Genomic DNA, 13405 nt, shown 5'->3' with positions numbered 1-13405 from the left:
AATGCTTAACTTTCTGTTACCTTACAGACAAGTAAGGAAGATGGTAGCATTTTAATGCATGGCTCATGTACAGACCATATATAAGAGCTTTGCACAGAACACATAAAAAAAAATTTTTTTAACTGTTTCTCTTTAATTTTCATCACCAGAGTTTCACATCAGTGAATATAATTCTAGGTTTGATTTTCCAAACACTGAAGATAAGCCCTACACACACAGATAGCTATTTCTTTTTTAATGCATTCTCATCAAATTTTGTGGTGTGTATCTGGCTATGGCTTGACGTGAACAAACAAATGTACGGGCGCCCAAAGTAAAAAATGTGGCAGCTTTACTTCTCCTTCAATCCGACTGCTGCCACGCTACCTAGACTTAAGCCATGGTTTAGCACAACGTTCCACCAGTCTGGGAAGACAAACCATGAACCCATGTTCAGACTTAATGCTAAATCAAACCACGGCTTAGCTCTGCATAGTGCAGCAGAAATAAGGCTGAGGAAGAAGCAAAGTAGCCATGATTTTTCTCTGAGTACCCACATGCTTGCTTGGCCATGGTTTGCCTTAGAATTATGTGCAAACTGTGCCAATGTCCCAATGCCACTTCAAATCTATCTCTCCAATATTCATCACCTGAGGGCTGCAGCATCCAGCAATGACTACAGTCCATGTGTGGATGAACCAACATGGATCTAATGCAATGGAAAGAACTTGGATATTACTTTGCATCACCTCACATACAACGCTTTGCAATGGAGCCAGTTCACACGTTCAGCTGCCAGTGGTGATGTGCATGCAAGTGTGAACAAGCCTGAGTTCAAATGCATGCTCAGAAATTGACTCCTTCTCTCAACCTTGTTTCTTCATGTGCAAAACAAGGATAAAACAGCCTTGCAACTCACATCACAAAGATTACAAGTCCACATTTCAAATTAGTTCTATTATTAGTCATTCAGTGGTCTGAAGAGGGGGAGGCTTCTCTCTCTCATCCCTACAAACACATTCCTTTCTGGTCACTTGGAAGTGTTTCTTACTCACCACAGGTGACTTGTCAAGCAGTTATTTACAAGCGTGCAGTAAAAGTCAACCTCTCTCACGAGGCAGGACAGATGTGAGAATAATCGCTGTACTGTAATACATTTTGTACTTAAAAAAAACAAAAACCTAATTACAGTGGTACCTCGGGTTAAGAACTTAATTCGTTCCGGAGGTCCGTTCTTAACCTGAAACTGTTTTTAACCTGAAGCACCACTTTAGCTAATGGGGCCTCCTGCTGCCGCCGTGCTGCCAGAGCACGATTTCTGTTCTCATCCTGAAGCAAAGTTCTTAACCCGAGGTACTATTTCTGGGTTAGCAGAGTCTGTAACCTGAAGCGTATGTAACCTGAAGCGTATGTAACCCGAGGTACCACTGTACAGAGAAATTACCGTATTTTTTGCTCTATAAGACTCACTTTTCCCTCCTAAAAAGTAAGGGGAAATGTGTGTGCGTCTTATGGAGCGAATGCAGGCTGCGCAGCTATCCCAGAAGCCAGAACAGCAAGAAGGATTGCTGCTTTCACTGTGCAGCGATCCCTCTTGCTGTTCTGGCTTCTGAGATTCAGAATTTTTTTCCCCTTGTTTTCCTCCTCCAAAAACTAGGTGCGTCTTGTGGTCTGTTGCGTCTTATAGAGCAAAAAATACGCTAACCATTACAAAATATTTAGCAATTATGTAGCACTTTTTGCCAAAGTGTTCGAAACCCTACATACTGTATCCTCATTCACTAACCTTACAACAACACAGCAAAGGAGACCAGAGATTATTATCCCTATTCCCATAGAAGTGGGGGCTGAAGCTAAGAGTTGCTTGATGCGAGTCAATGATTCCGGGATCGAACAGACCTGGCACTTTCTAGCTGACAGTTCACCCTCTTAAAACCCCACTAGCTCCAGTACTAAGCTCTGGAGAAGCCACTCACCTCCTTTACCCACTCCTAGATGTCTTTTCTCTTTGACCCCAGACCTTCTTCCCCAAAACCCCTACCATACAACTAGCTGTGAGCCGTCCAAAGTGGCTGGGGAAACCCAGCCAGATGGACAGCGTATAAATAATAAAGTTGTTGTTGTTGTTGTTATAACTTTCACTGGAAACTTCACCATGTGGCAGAAGCTCTTTTGCATCCATTTTCACCTTTAAGCCCCCCAAAGTTTGATCTTGCCACATAGTCTCCACTGAACTCCTCTAGGCAACCCCAGGAGCAGGCAAGCCTTCAATATCATAATTCCACCCAACCCCAATCACGAGTACCCCTTACACCAGGGATATGGAGTCTGGAGCCCTTTAGGGAATGTTGAACTCCTCCTCCCATCAGCCCCAGCTGGCACGGTCCATGGTCAGGGATGATGGGAGTTGCGGTCCAGCAACATGTTGAGGGCCACAGGCTCTCCACCCCTGCCCCAACACAAATGCTCCATCTGCAGCATTCCTGCGAGCAGAGAGTGCACTCAGCACTCAGTCTGCTCTTTCTATGTTTGCCATCATCCCTTAAACAGGTGCAATCACCAGGCTGAAGGAGAGGGAAGGCCCCCCCTTAACTTTGTTACTGCCCTCCCCACTCCTTCACTGCCCCACCCCCCATAAAAATTCTTCCTCCATGCTGGGCCTATTTCTCCAGATCAAAGATCCCAGACAGAGATGATACCAGCTGATTATGATGGAAAGGTGAGAGAGTCTGATCATTCCGAGACCATATCCTGCTACCTGATTCTGTTCCCTAAAAATGAGGCCCTGCAGACCCTCTCAAACACAGGGTAACATGCTTGCTTGGAAATCGCACCTGGAAGCTTGGTGCTCAGTTTGGATTCTGGAGAAGCGGGAGGGAGACAGGATTCAGTTACTGAGGAAAGGGCACTTTGCACATGCTCAGAGACGCACTTCAGTATTATGCCACATGTTCTGGGACTGATTCACAATATCATAGAATTTTAGAGTTGGAAGGGACCCTGAGGATCATCTAGTCCAACCCCCTGCAATGCAGGAATATGCAGCAGTCCCAATACAGGGATCGAACCTACAACCTTGGCGTTATCAGCACCACACTCTAACCAACTGAGCTATGCAGGCCAGATAAATTGGTTCCAAATTCCAGGGCCCAAGTAAAGGCATGTCCATCTGATCCTACCCTTGCCAGTCCCTACATCGACCTGTATTCTGTGCAAAAATGTCAGCTACTGCTGCTGCCTTTCCCTATGGCACTATCAGCCCCTGATATTAGAACTGTGAATTTTCCTTTCCTTAGCTTGGCACCTTCCACTCTCGTTCCAGGGTCCCAGACTCGTCCCCTACCTGCACCGCAGCCATGACCATGGGGGGCTGTCGGGTCGCCTCCCAGCCTCTCCAGAAGTCTCCCCAGCAGTCGATCGGGGCTCTCGGGTTCTGCCAGCGGTGCCCAGCAGCAGGTGGGTACAGACTCAGGGCTGAGCTGGGTTTCGCCTCCTCCGCCACCGCCTGGGGACAGCTCCTCGGAGGAGAAGGACGTTGGGGAGCGCAGAGAGGAATCGGGGGGCCGCAGCTCCAGCCATCGCCCATCGCCAGCAGTGTCCGTGCCTCCTTCGGGGGGCTCCTCGGGGGGCTCCTTGAGAAATCCGGGCAGCAGGATCTTGGAGACGCTTTGCCTGCGAGGCAGCTGCCCACCAGCCCCGGGGCCAGCCCGGGCAGCCAAGTGAGACCCCTGCTTCTTCAGAAATTTCTCCAAAGGCTTCATCCCGCCGACGGCGGTGGGGGCACCCAGGGGCTCAGCTGGGCCCCAGGACGAGGGGTGATCCAATGTGCCCTTTTCAGCTTAGGCCAAAATTGGGGATGAGGGGCGGCGCACTCTGCGTGCCTGCGGCGGGGGTGGAGAGACGTGCGATCAGAGAGTCATGGCTATGCCAGATGTTGGAGGCGGGCGAAGATCTGGCCAAGAAGGTGGCAGGGAGCTGCCTCTTTGGAAAAGGGAAGCCCGTCCGGCGTTGCTGGGGGGCGGGGAGCGGGGGCGCTGCTCTGGCCAACCTTACCGAGCGTGGAAAGGCTTTAGGGGGCGGGGTGCGCGGGGTCCTGCTTGACTCTCCCTGCAGGGGGAGTGACCAGAGGCGCCTCCGGTGGCTTCGCGTCCTGACGCCCTCCTGAAGTGGTAGGCGGTGAGAGGCAGACAGGTGGATTGCCGTCTAGTCCAGTCTTCTCTTCGGCGGCGCCAGAAACGTGGCGAGCGTAAATCCCCTTTGGAGAGAGAGGGAGGTGGAGATTCTTCCCTCCCCACCTCTGCGCCCAGCAAAGCGAGGCGCGTGCCCTCGGCCCCCGCAGGGCTTTCCCGAAGCCGACGAAGCGTCCCGGCTTGCTTGCAATCTGAATCTCTCCTGTTCCTCCGCCAGCCCGCAGCCTCTGCCTCGTCTCCTTCGCCTTTGCCACTCCGTGCGCCCTGCGCGCGCGCGCGCCCTATTCGCCAGGCTGCTGCTGCCGCTGCAAGGGGGATCCTCCTTTATGGATGCTCATGACAGCGGGGGAGGCAGCTACTGGCAGCAGGAGCGGGGGCTGATGCCTGCCTGCCTGCCGGGGAGTTTGCATGGGGGAGGCTCTCTGCTTGACCGCCCCCGCCCCCTCCTGCAGGAACCCCCCTCCTCCTTCTTCGTGCCTCCTGGCCTGGAAAGAAGCAGGCGGAGTCGCCAGTCGGCAGGCTTCTCTCGCAAAGCAGCAGCCAGCCAGTCTCTTTCCCTCGCCGCCTCTCCTCCGGAGGGGAGCAAGCCGAGCCCCGCCCCGCCTCCTCCGGCCCCTCCCCCGCCTTTGCACCGGTTCCTCGCCCACCCGCTAATTTTGCCTGCACTTGTTACGCGGGGGCAAGGAAGCCAAAAATCCACGCCTTAATCTTGGACTATAACTGGGCGGGGGGGGGGGAACCCAACTAAAAACAACAAGCATGGTGGTGAGAAATCAGGCTGGTTGGGCAATGTTGCAAGATTAATCGGGGCTTTATTTGCATCTTGATGCGAAACATTGCCCTCAGCTTGCTTGGAGTGAAAGTCAGATGATTCATTTTGGGTCGTTGACGCCGGCTGAATTATTAAAGATTTTTATTATATTGCACACTCAATTTCATATTACTTAGTGATTGTGTGTGTGTGTTTAATGGGTTCAAGTGGAAACAGCACGCACAGACACCAACAAAGTATAAACTTTTGAATTCCGGGATGCTTTTTAAATGGTGGGAGAAGGAAATCTTATATCTTCAAGAAAACTTCAGGCACTTCTTGCCGACCATAATGGCTCATGGCACAAGAAATGTTGTAGTCTTTAAGGCAGGCGTAGGCAAACACCGGTCCTCCAGATGTTTGGGACTACAATTCCCATCATCCCTAGCTAACAGGACCAGTGGTCATGGATGATGGGAATTGTAGTCCTAAACATCTGGAGAGCTGGAGTTTGCCTATGCCTGCTTTAAGGGCTCACAAGTCTCTTGGTTGTTTCTGATACATTCGGACTCTTTTCTTTGCCCCGGTGGATAAATATTGGTTACACTAAATAATTTCACAGCAGTGGTTTCTTCTTCTTCTTTTTGAGTTCTAAATCACCTTTATTCAACAGTGTGTGTGACCCTGAATGTCTGCCTTTTTCCTACTTGGGTATATACGCATCTGAATGTCACTACAGCTGGCATCCCCCATTACTATACACACACACCCTATTCAATTTATTTATGTCTATGTTTATAGGGCTCCTTTCTGAATATGTAAGAGAAAGGGCATCCTTCAGGGAGGCAGGGCAAGATATAAATTGAATTCATCAATACACAAATGAATACACATATGAAGCTCTGCTGCCTGATAGGAAGGAACGCGGGAAGGTGCCATGCAATCCCATCACTGGTCCACCTAGCTCTCTGCTGTCTACACTGGCTGGCAGTGGCTCTCCAGGGTTTCAGGCAGTAGCTCTACCCTGGAGATGCTGGGGATTGAACCTTTTGCATGCAAAGCAGATGCTCTAGCACTGAGCTACGTGCCCTTTCTCATTGGTCTGTCTATTCTAGCCCAGTGTTGTCTACTCTCTGGCACTGACATCATCTCTCCATGGTGTCAGGCACCATGTGCAGATCTTGTGCAGCCCTGCTGCCAGCAGCAATCCTTTTAGTGAAAGATGCTGAGAACTGAACCAGAGATAACGTGTGCACAAAATGTGTGATCAGCCACTGGATAATATCTAAACAGGTGGACTCAACAAGGAGCCCTCCTTTTCTTTAAAAAATGCTTAACATGGACTGGTGCTCCCACCAAATGTCAACACTGGACTCCTGAGTTTGTTTGTTAATAGATGTTATCTTGTATGGGTTTTTGGGGCAGAATACATCTAAAGTACGTAATTTGCTTTCAAATGCTTAGCATGCAGTACAAGTTAAGTCATATTGTCACAAAGCATAAAGAAAACTACATCAATAATAAGCTCCACATATAAAATAATAACAATGCTGTTTAATTCTGTTCTAATCTGTTAAAGTGTTTCTGGTGTCTTTTTTTTTTTAGGTTTTAATTGGTAATAATTGCAGGTTGCTTTATGGAAGGTTTTCTCCACCCCCGATTTGAATGTTACAATTTTAACTGCATATTATTTTTGAAATAATGTAAGGACCCTGCGGGACCAAAAGGTAGGATATTATTTATTTATTGTATGTTATTTCAGTTCTAGACTGCCCTTCTCCCTGTGGGAGCCGAGGGCAGTGAACAACGGAGGAAATGCAAGCTGTACAATAATTACAACATAGAAAAACGCACCTCTAAAACCAAAACGTATGCAAAAAAGAAAAGAAAAAAAAAGAACACCAGCTGCTGAAATGCCAATCAATATTCATGCTTCAAAAGCCCAAGCAAACAGATATGTCTTCTTCAGTTGGCACCTGAAGGCCATCAGTGTTGGGGATGGATGCACTCCTGGGGAGGGAGTGCCATGAAAGAGGCCTAGCCATGGGGAAAAGCCCTGCCATTAGTTGCTGCCCCACGGGCCATACTCATCAGCACCATCCCACAGATCTCAAAACACAGGCCAGTAGATATTAGATGGAGGTGTTCCTTTAAGTACTGGGGCCCTGAGCTGCTCAGGCCTTTGTACAACAGGACCAGAACCATGAATTGGGCCCGGAGCTCACAGGCAACAAGTGCAGTGTTTTCAGGATTGCTGGCATGCTTCATCCTGCTGCCCTGCTTAACAGACCCATTCTGCACCAGCTGCAGCTTCCGGACAGTCTTCAAGGGAAGCCCCATATAAAATATATTACAGTTACTAGAGCATGGACTACCATAGCCAAGCTATCCCGGTCCACGAATGGCCATAGCTGATGAACCAGCCAGAGCTCGTCACAGGACTCCAGCGAAGCCACCTGGGCCTCAGGTGAGCTTTAGATCACTCCTGAGCTACACACCTGCTCCTTCAGGGGAAGTGCAACCCCATCCAGAACAGGTTGTCTCTCTAAATTCCTGGGCATGAGAAAGGCCTCACCACAGCACCATCATCTTATCAGGAGTCTGCCTCAATCCATCACTGGAAACACAGGCAGGTTTTTCTGATTCAGAGGGAATAGACTAATAAAGCTGAATGTCATCCACATGCTGATGACACTACGCTCCAAAACCCTGGATGGCAGCTACCAGCAGCTTCCTCTTAAATGGCATAAATACGATGGTTATACACATACATGGGCAAACACCAAGTGCACAGAGCACAGAAGTTGCGTAATTATCCCTCAAAGCCCGATGGAAGGCCTACGTTTTCAGCAGTCTTCTAAAGCTCAGGATGGTGTTGCACGGAAGGCTTTGAAAGGCAGAACAGTCCACAACTGTGGGACCACCACCAAAGGAGGGGCACCATTTCAGAAAGGCACAGTGGAGTGGGGCTTTTTTGGAGGGGAGATACTCATCAAAGTCTAAAGGCTTTCACCAAGATATATTCAAGTTTAAATTGCAAAAAAAGTATGTTTTTGTGTGTGTGTAGTATGAGTATTTATTTTCCTTTACACCTTAACGATTGTGAGGTTACCTTCACAAATGAAACTGGCAAGAGATCTGTGCCTTTGGCATCCATACCCAATTCACCTGCTGCTTCCTAGGGATGGGTCGGTCCTGTCCCCAGCTCCCCACTGCCATGGCTGAACAACAGCTTCCAGAAGGGTTGCTGTGACTCTGTGGCAGCTAAAGGCAACAAAGAGTATTTTCACATGTATTAAAGTGTCTATGAGAGTTTATGCCTTAATAAATGTATTAAAGGTGCCACAAGACTCCTTGTTGTTTTTATTGCTAATACTGTTACTGATCTGTTTTATCCAATATAGTTTGATTTTTAACTGGATATTTTCTGTGCTTGTTTTCAACATACCTGACTACTCAGGGGCAAGATGAATAAGTGCTATTGGGGGGGGGGGAACTGTGCATTGACAATCTTAAGATGTTCAAACTAGTATTTCAATTGGAGGCATAATACCTGACATTTTTATCTGCCCTACTTAGGGCAGCCTTGATAAAGCCCTGCTTATCATTATTCTATTAAAACATTTTAATTAGAACCTGTTCCCTTCTGGAAAGTGTTTGTGCCCTCATACAGCAGGAGCCACAGAGGAATCTGCACATCAAATTTGTTAAATTGGTTTTAACACATTTAACAAATATGTGAATAATGCTGCATTCCTAACCCTTCTTACCTAGGAGGAAGCACTATTGAATTCAATTACTTCGGAATTGCTGCCAGCCAGTGTGGAAAGTACTGAACTAGGTGAACCAGTAGGTCCAACTCAGAACTGTATAAATCAGCTTTCTGAGTTCCTTTTTGCTGCATTTTCCTTCCAAAAGCTCGTAGCAACAGCAGTTGCTTACACAGAGCCAGGGCCTCAGAGGTTAGGAGAGTACAATTTTTGCACTAAGCTCAGAAAAATGGTCCTGAGGTCGTGACCTGGTTGTGGGTCATGAGCCACTAGCAGACAAACAACAGCCAAGGGTACAGTGAGTTCTCTACTGTTTGCCTTTGCTATGAAGCAATACTTAAATGGCCACAGACATCACCATGGACCAGTCTGAGAAGCCTAGAGCTATTTCTTTGCATTATGCTGCTCCCACGGGTTAGGTTCCCAAAGAAAAAGAAAGGAAAAGAAGAGGTGTGGGGATGGGGAGAAATCAAACATTAGAAGCTGGTGATCTCTGAGGAGTAGGTCCTTCCTTGCTTGCAGTATAAAAGTGCACTCAATTAAAAGGAGTGGCAGCAAAATAACCAGCCAGATGAACCTGAGGAACTGCCTGCAACAGGATGTGGGGAAAACCACGAATGCATTGTGATTTAAAGAGAGATAGGGCATCCCTAATGGTGATAAGAACTACAGTATTCTAAGACGGCAGAATGAGGGCAGCCAAATGTCTGGAATGCATCCTGGAAAGCAACAAAAGTGGGCCCAAAAATGAACAGGAATGTGTGCCCCCCATGTCCTTTTTATTACGCAATCATGATTATTTATACTCATGATTGTGTTCTGGAGTGCTTGTTGTGCTGTAATGCAAGAGTTCCACCCGCCCCCCCCCCCCCCCCGTGGCAATAATGTGGTAAGATTGCAGGTAGCATCATGGACCAACTAATAAAGCAGTATGATGTGGAGTCGGTCCAGTATAAATCCACCACTAATGTACTATTGCTGTGTCAATGCCATGTTGCAGAACACACCTGCAAAAACCAAAAGCAAAAAAACCTCCACCAATCTTGGGTTGGGCACTTTTGTGGTATATAAAAAGTTTGAGGATTTCAGCAGGAAGTTACAAGACACACACACACACTGACCAGAAACAAAGCAGGAACTTCTGCAGGCACAAACATTATTGGAAGCAGGATCACATATAACTGCCCCAGTGCCATCATGAGCACACACCATCAAATTAGCTACTGAGCTGTTCAAGGTGCTGCTTCTAGGGTATAAAGCCCTATATAGCTTGGGACAAAGATACCTAAAAATAATAATTAAAAAATACCATCTCGTTCATTATATATCAAATCAAACACGGTACTCTGCGAGAGAGGGCCTCTTGCAGATACCAGGAGGTCTGTTCTGCACAAGGAATCGGGCGTTCCATTATGGACAGACCACTGAACCTACACCAGACACTTTCACTCACGGAAAGACTGGGGTGGCCCTGTCTAGGTTGCAGGCATCGCAACTGTGAAGCAACACCCTCCGTCAGTGTGGTGCAATCCAACAATCAACCAAGATAATCAACCAAGATTAAGAATTAATAAGATGAAAACTAATAATGTTGATGAAAAACACACCCTGGTTGGGCCAATGCACCAGAAATGCCATGAAATGTACACTCAGCCAGGAAAATTACCTCCAATCGTATAATGCATGTGTTCACACACACTTGTTCAGCACATTCACAAGTTGCAATTTTAGCCTTTCCCTTAAAACGTTTTAGATATATACACCTAAAAATATACAGTGCTGCAATCCTCCTGCAAGTTATCCTTGCACAACCTTTGCTGAAATTATTTACTGCACGGTTGTGCAACACATAGCTCCTATGTATTCCAAAGTAGCTGTCCCAAGAGAACATCTGGGTGGGTTGTGTGTGTGGCCAGCCCTCAGTGTAACATGATCACAGTGTTCATTAATACAACAAAAGACCATTACTGTTTGCAATGTCAGCAACACCATGAGATGCTTTCCCCTTTTTGCTTCTGTAAGGCTAAATATTTTCCAAATGGCATCCATTAAAAAAAAAGGAAACCTAAAATCTGAATCACACCAAAACTACAGACAGACAGAAACACACACAGACAGGGGATGGGGAAATGTACTTATCCACCCCTAAAATCCTTCCTGATTTTTGAACATGTTAACAAAGGACATGTTTTTACAACTTGCCCATACCTGTAAAGAGAACAAGGTGCACACGCCCAGTTTTGAAATTCATGATAAACCTTAGGTAGTCTGAAAAGCACCTTGAATGGCACCTTCCTCAGTCTTACCCACAGGATACAACTAGAGTCAGGGTGCAATGCACACCTGTGTGTCATACCTTCTCCCCCACCACCTAACTAAGACATCTTTTACTGCAGTAGCATCTCCTAGCAGTGCCACAGTGTGGAAACTACTGTTTTAAAAGACCCTTCTGCAACCTGATGCCATCCACAGCTCACAACAACACAACATCCATCACCCCTGACCATTGGCTATGCTGGCTCCAACCCCTATTGGCATTTGGAAGCCACCAAGTTGAGGAAGGTTGCTTCAGAGCATATATAGTCTAGGGCAAAGAACTTATCCATCCACCTGCCTGTCCATCCATCCTGCCATCCAAGGCCCCTTTTCCAGCGTTCTGTCACACTCCAGCAAGCATGACCAAGAAACAGCACCCATGGTGGGTTTATGCAGCTAAACTGGCTACAGTCAACAGCCATAGGGAAGAATTTTAGCACTCACATTCATTCGTATAGAGGCTAACCTGGGAGGAATGCTGCAAGGAGTGCAAAACCTACACACCACAGGATAGCTTCCAACTGCTATCCTGCAGCTTACAGAGAGGCACACCTCCCCACGAGAATACTTGCAAACATACAAGTCATCTTAAGCAGGGTTTTTCAGCAGGAATGCGGGGGAACTGAGTTCCCTTACCTTTTAAAAATAAAATAATTAAATTCTTTTTGTCAGGAGGCGGCAACTAGAACAGCTATTCACCCAATGCCTGAGCCAAAAATCCACATATATCTGTAATCAATAAAGTTGTGGCCATTTCGAATCCAGATCATTGTCTGCTTGATTTATTAAGCACTGCAACTGGGCCTGCAATAAACAAACTTCATGTTGAGTTCCCCCACCTTCTTCCAGAAAAAAAGCATTGATTTTAACTCACACACTGTTCAACGTAAGGATGATTCTGCTAGTCTGTATCTGTGACCATCCAGATATATTTGGACTACAGCTCCCATCATTCCCCGCCCATTGGCCAGGGTAGCTGGGCCTGATGGGAGTTGGCATCCAACAATGTCCAGAAGGCTAGGTGTTCCCCATCCCTGGTTGATGTCATCATCTCACCATTATTATTCTCATTACATTCAATAGTGAACTTGATGGCAGTGCCTCGTTCTTCAGATTGGATGGGCAAAATCCCTAGCGTGTAGGACACCAAAATTGTCTTAACGTATAGTAGGCCTTGCCAGGTGCCCTGTGATGCTGGTCCCCTAGCTGCTTGGTAGTCCTGCACCTAGTCAGCCTACTTGTGAGTTTCCCCAAGTACATGCAGGTGTGGAATAATTTAAATAAAAGAAAATAAAAACTCTAAAGCATCCTTATGGAGACTGAGGATGCTCACTGTCTCATGGTAGACAGTAAAAAAAAAAAAAAAGTTAAGAGCCTCAGTTTAAAAGGAAAACAAACAAAAGCAAAGTCAAGTGTGCCTGACTGAACCTCTAATAACCTACAGTATCTTGGAGGAGGCGGGTGGCATTAGGGTCTTTCCCTCTGGTCCTAAATTAATTCCCCTCTGAACTATTATGTTTGAAGAGGTTGGAGCCCTTAAGAGCTTACAGCAGCTGACCCTGATTCACCTTCCCTCCCATTCCAGGTGGTATAAGCTTTTAAGGGTCATTCCCCCACCCTCATTGGGAATTTATGGGTAAGGTTTCCAGTTCACAGGGTAGGAGTTTGAGGTATGCTTGAGACATCGCACCCCCTGCAACTCCCTGCATAAATTAACCGCTGTCAGGGGAATTTAGAGCCACATGGGTTGGAGAGTCATTACTTTCTAGAGGATTATGTGCTGGTTTGCCCTAACAGCTCGCCCCACACAAATATGATCTTACTTGTACTGTATTTCGGAGTCAGATTTATTGAGTACTACCTAGCTATCAGAGCTCCCAAAGACATTCACAGAACACGGTTCAGACAACAGAACTCAAATTCACAAACACTTAGCAGCAGCGATAGCAACCATAGTTTTCAGAAAGCCTCGCAGACTAAAAAAAAACCTCTTTACGGGTTTCTTAACGGTCATAATGGAGTGAGCACAGCAAACATCTCAGTGAGGAAGCTCCACATTGTGGGGCACCACTGTTGACAAAGCTTACTTTATCGTCTTTGGGATCCTTTCTGCTCTGACAAAGAGAAAAGATGTGCTTGAGCTGGATAACCCCTTCCATTTGCCAGCTCTCCTCCCCCTGTTACTGTTTCTCTGGCCGTTCCACAGCATCTCCCAACCAAGAGCAGGTTCAGGCAGCTCCTGTCCCTGCCTCAGCCTCCTTTGTTGGCTTCTGGGCTTTCCTCTCCTTCAAGGTGAACGGAGCCAAGCAGAACAGGTGGTTGCGTGCCCCCATGAGGCAAGGGCGTGGGGGAACCGGAATGTCAAGGTGGATGAGCAACAGGGCCAGCAAGCCCCAGCA

General features: G+C 47.1%; 1 protein-coding gene across 2 annotated transcripts in view; it reads right to left on the bottom strand.

Moving 5' to 3' along the window:
- Positions 1–4749, bottom strand: part of RAPGEFL1 (Rap guanine nucleotide exchange factor like 1) — a 52606-nt gene extending 47857 nt beyond the window's left edge. The window contains exons 1-2 of one of the 2 annotated variants that reach the window (XM_083582947.1): positions 4626–4661; positions 3323–4013 (exon numbers count right to left, since the gene is read on the bottom strand). In XM_083582947.1, coding sequence (XP_083439073.1) covers positions 3323–3740 — 418 coding nt within the window. In that variant the 5' untranslated portion in view covers positions 3741–4013; positions 4626–4661. Of the gene's footprint in view, positions 1–3322 lie in introns of both variants that reach the window. The other variant, XM_083582946.1, reaches the window with a different exon arrangement.
- Between the last annotated feature and the right edge of the window lie 8656 nt (positions 4750–13405).

Source organism: Podarcis filfolensis (assembly GCF_964270895.1).
Source record: "Podarcis filfolensis genome assembly, chromosome: 13".
In the NCBI taxonomy this organism is placed as follows: Eukaryota; Metazoa; Chordata; class Lepidosauria; order Squamata; family Lacertidae; genus Podarcis; species Podarcis filfolensis.
The sequence above is the reverse complement of the archived record's forward strand: the minus strand, read 5'-3'. Positions and strand labels throughout refer to the sequence as shown.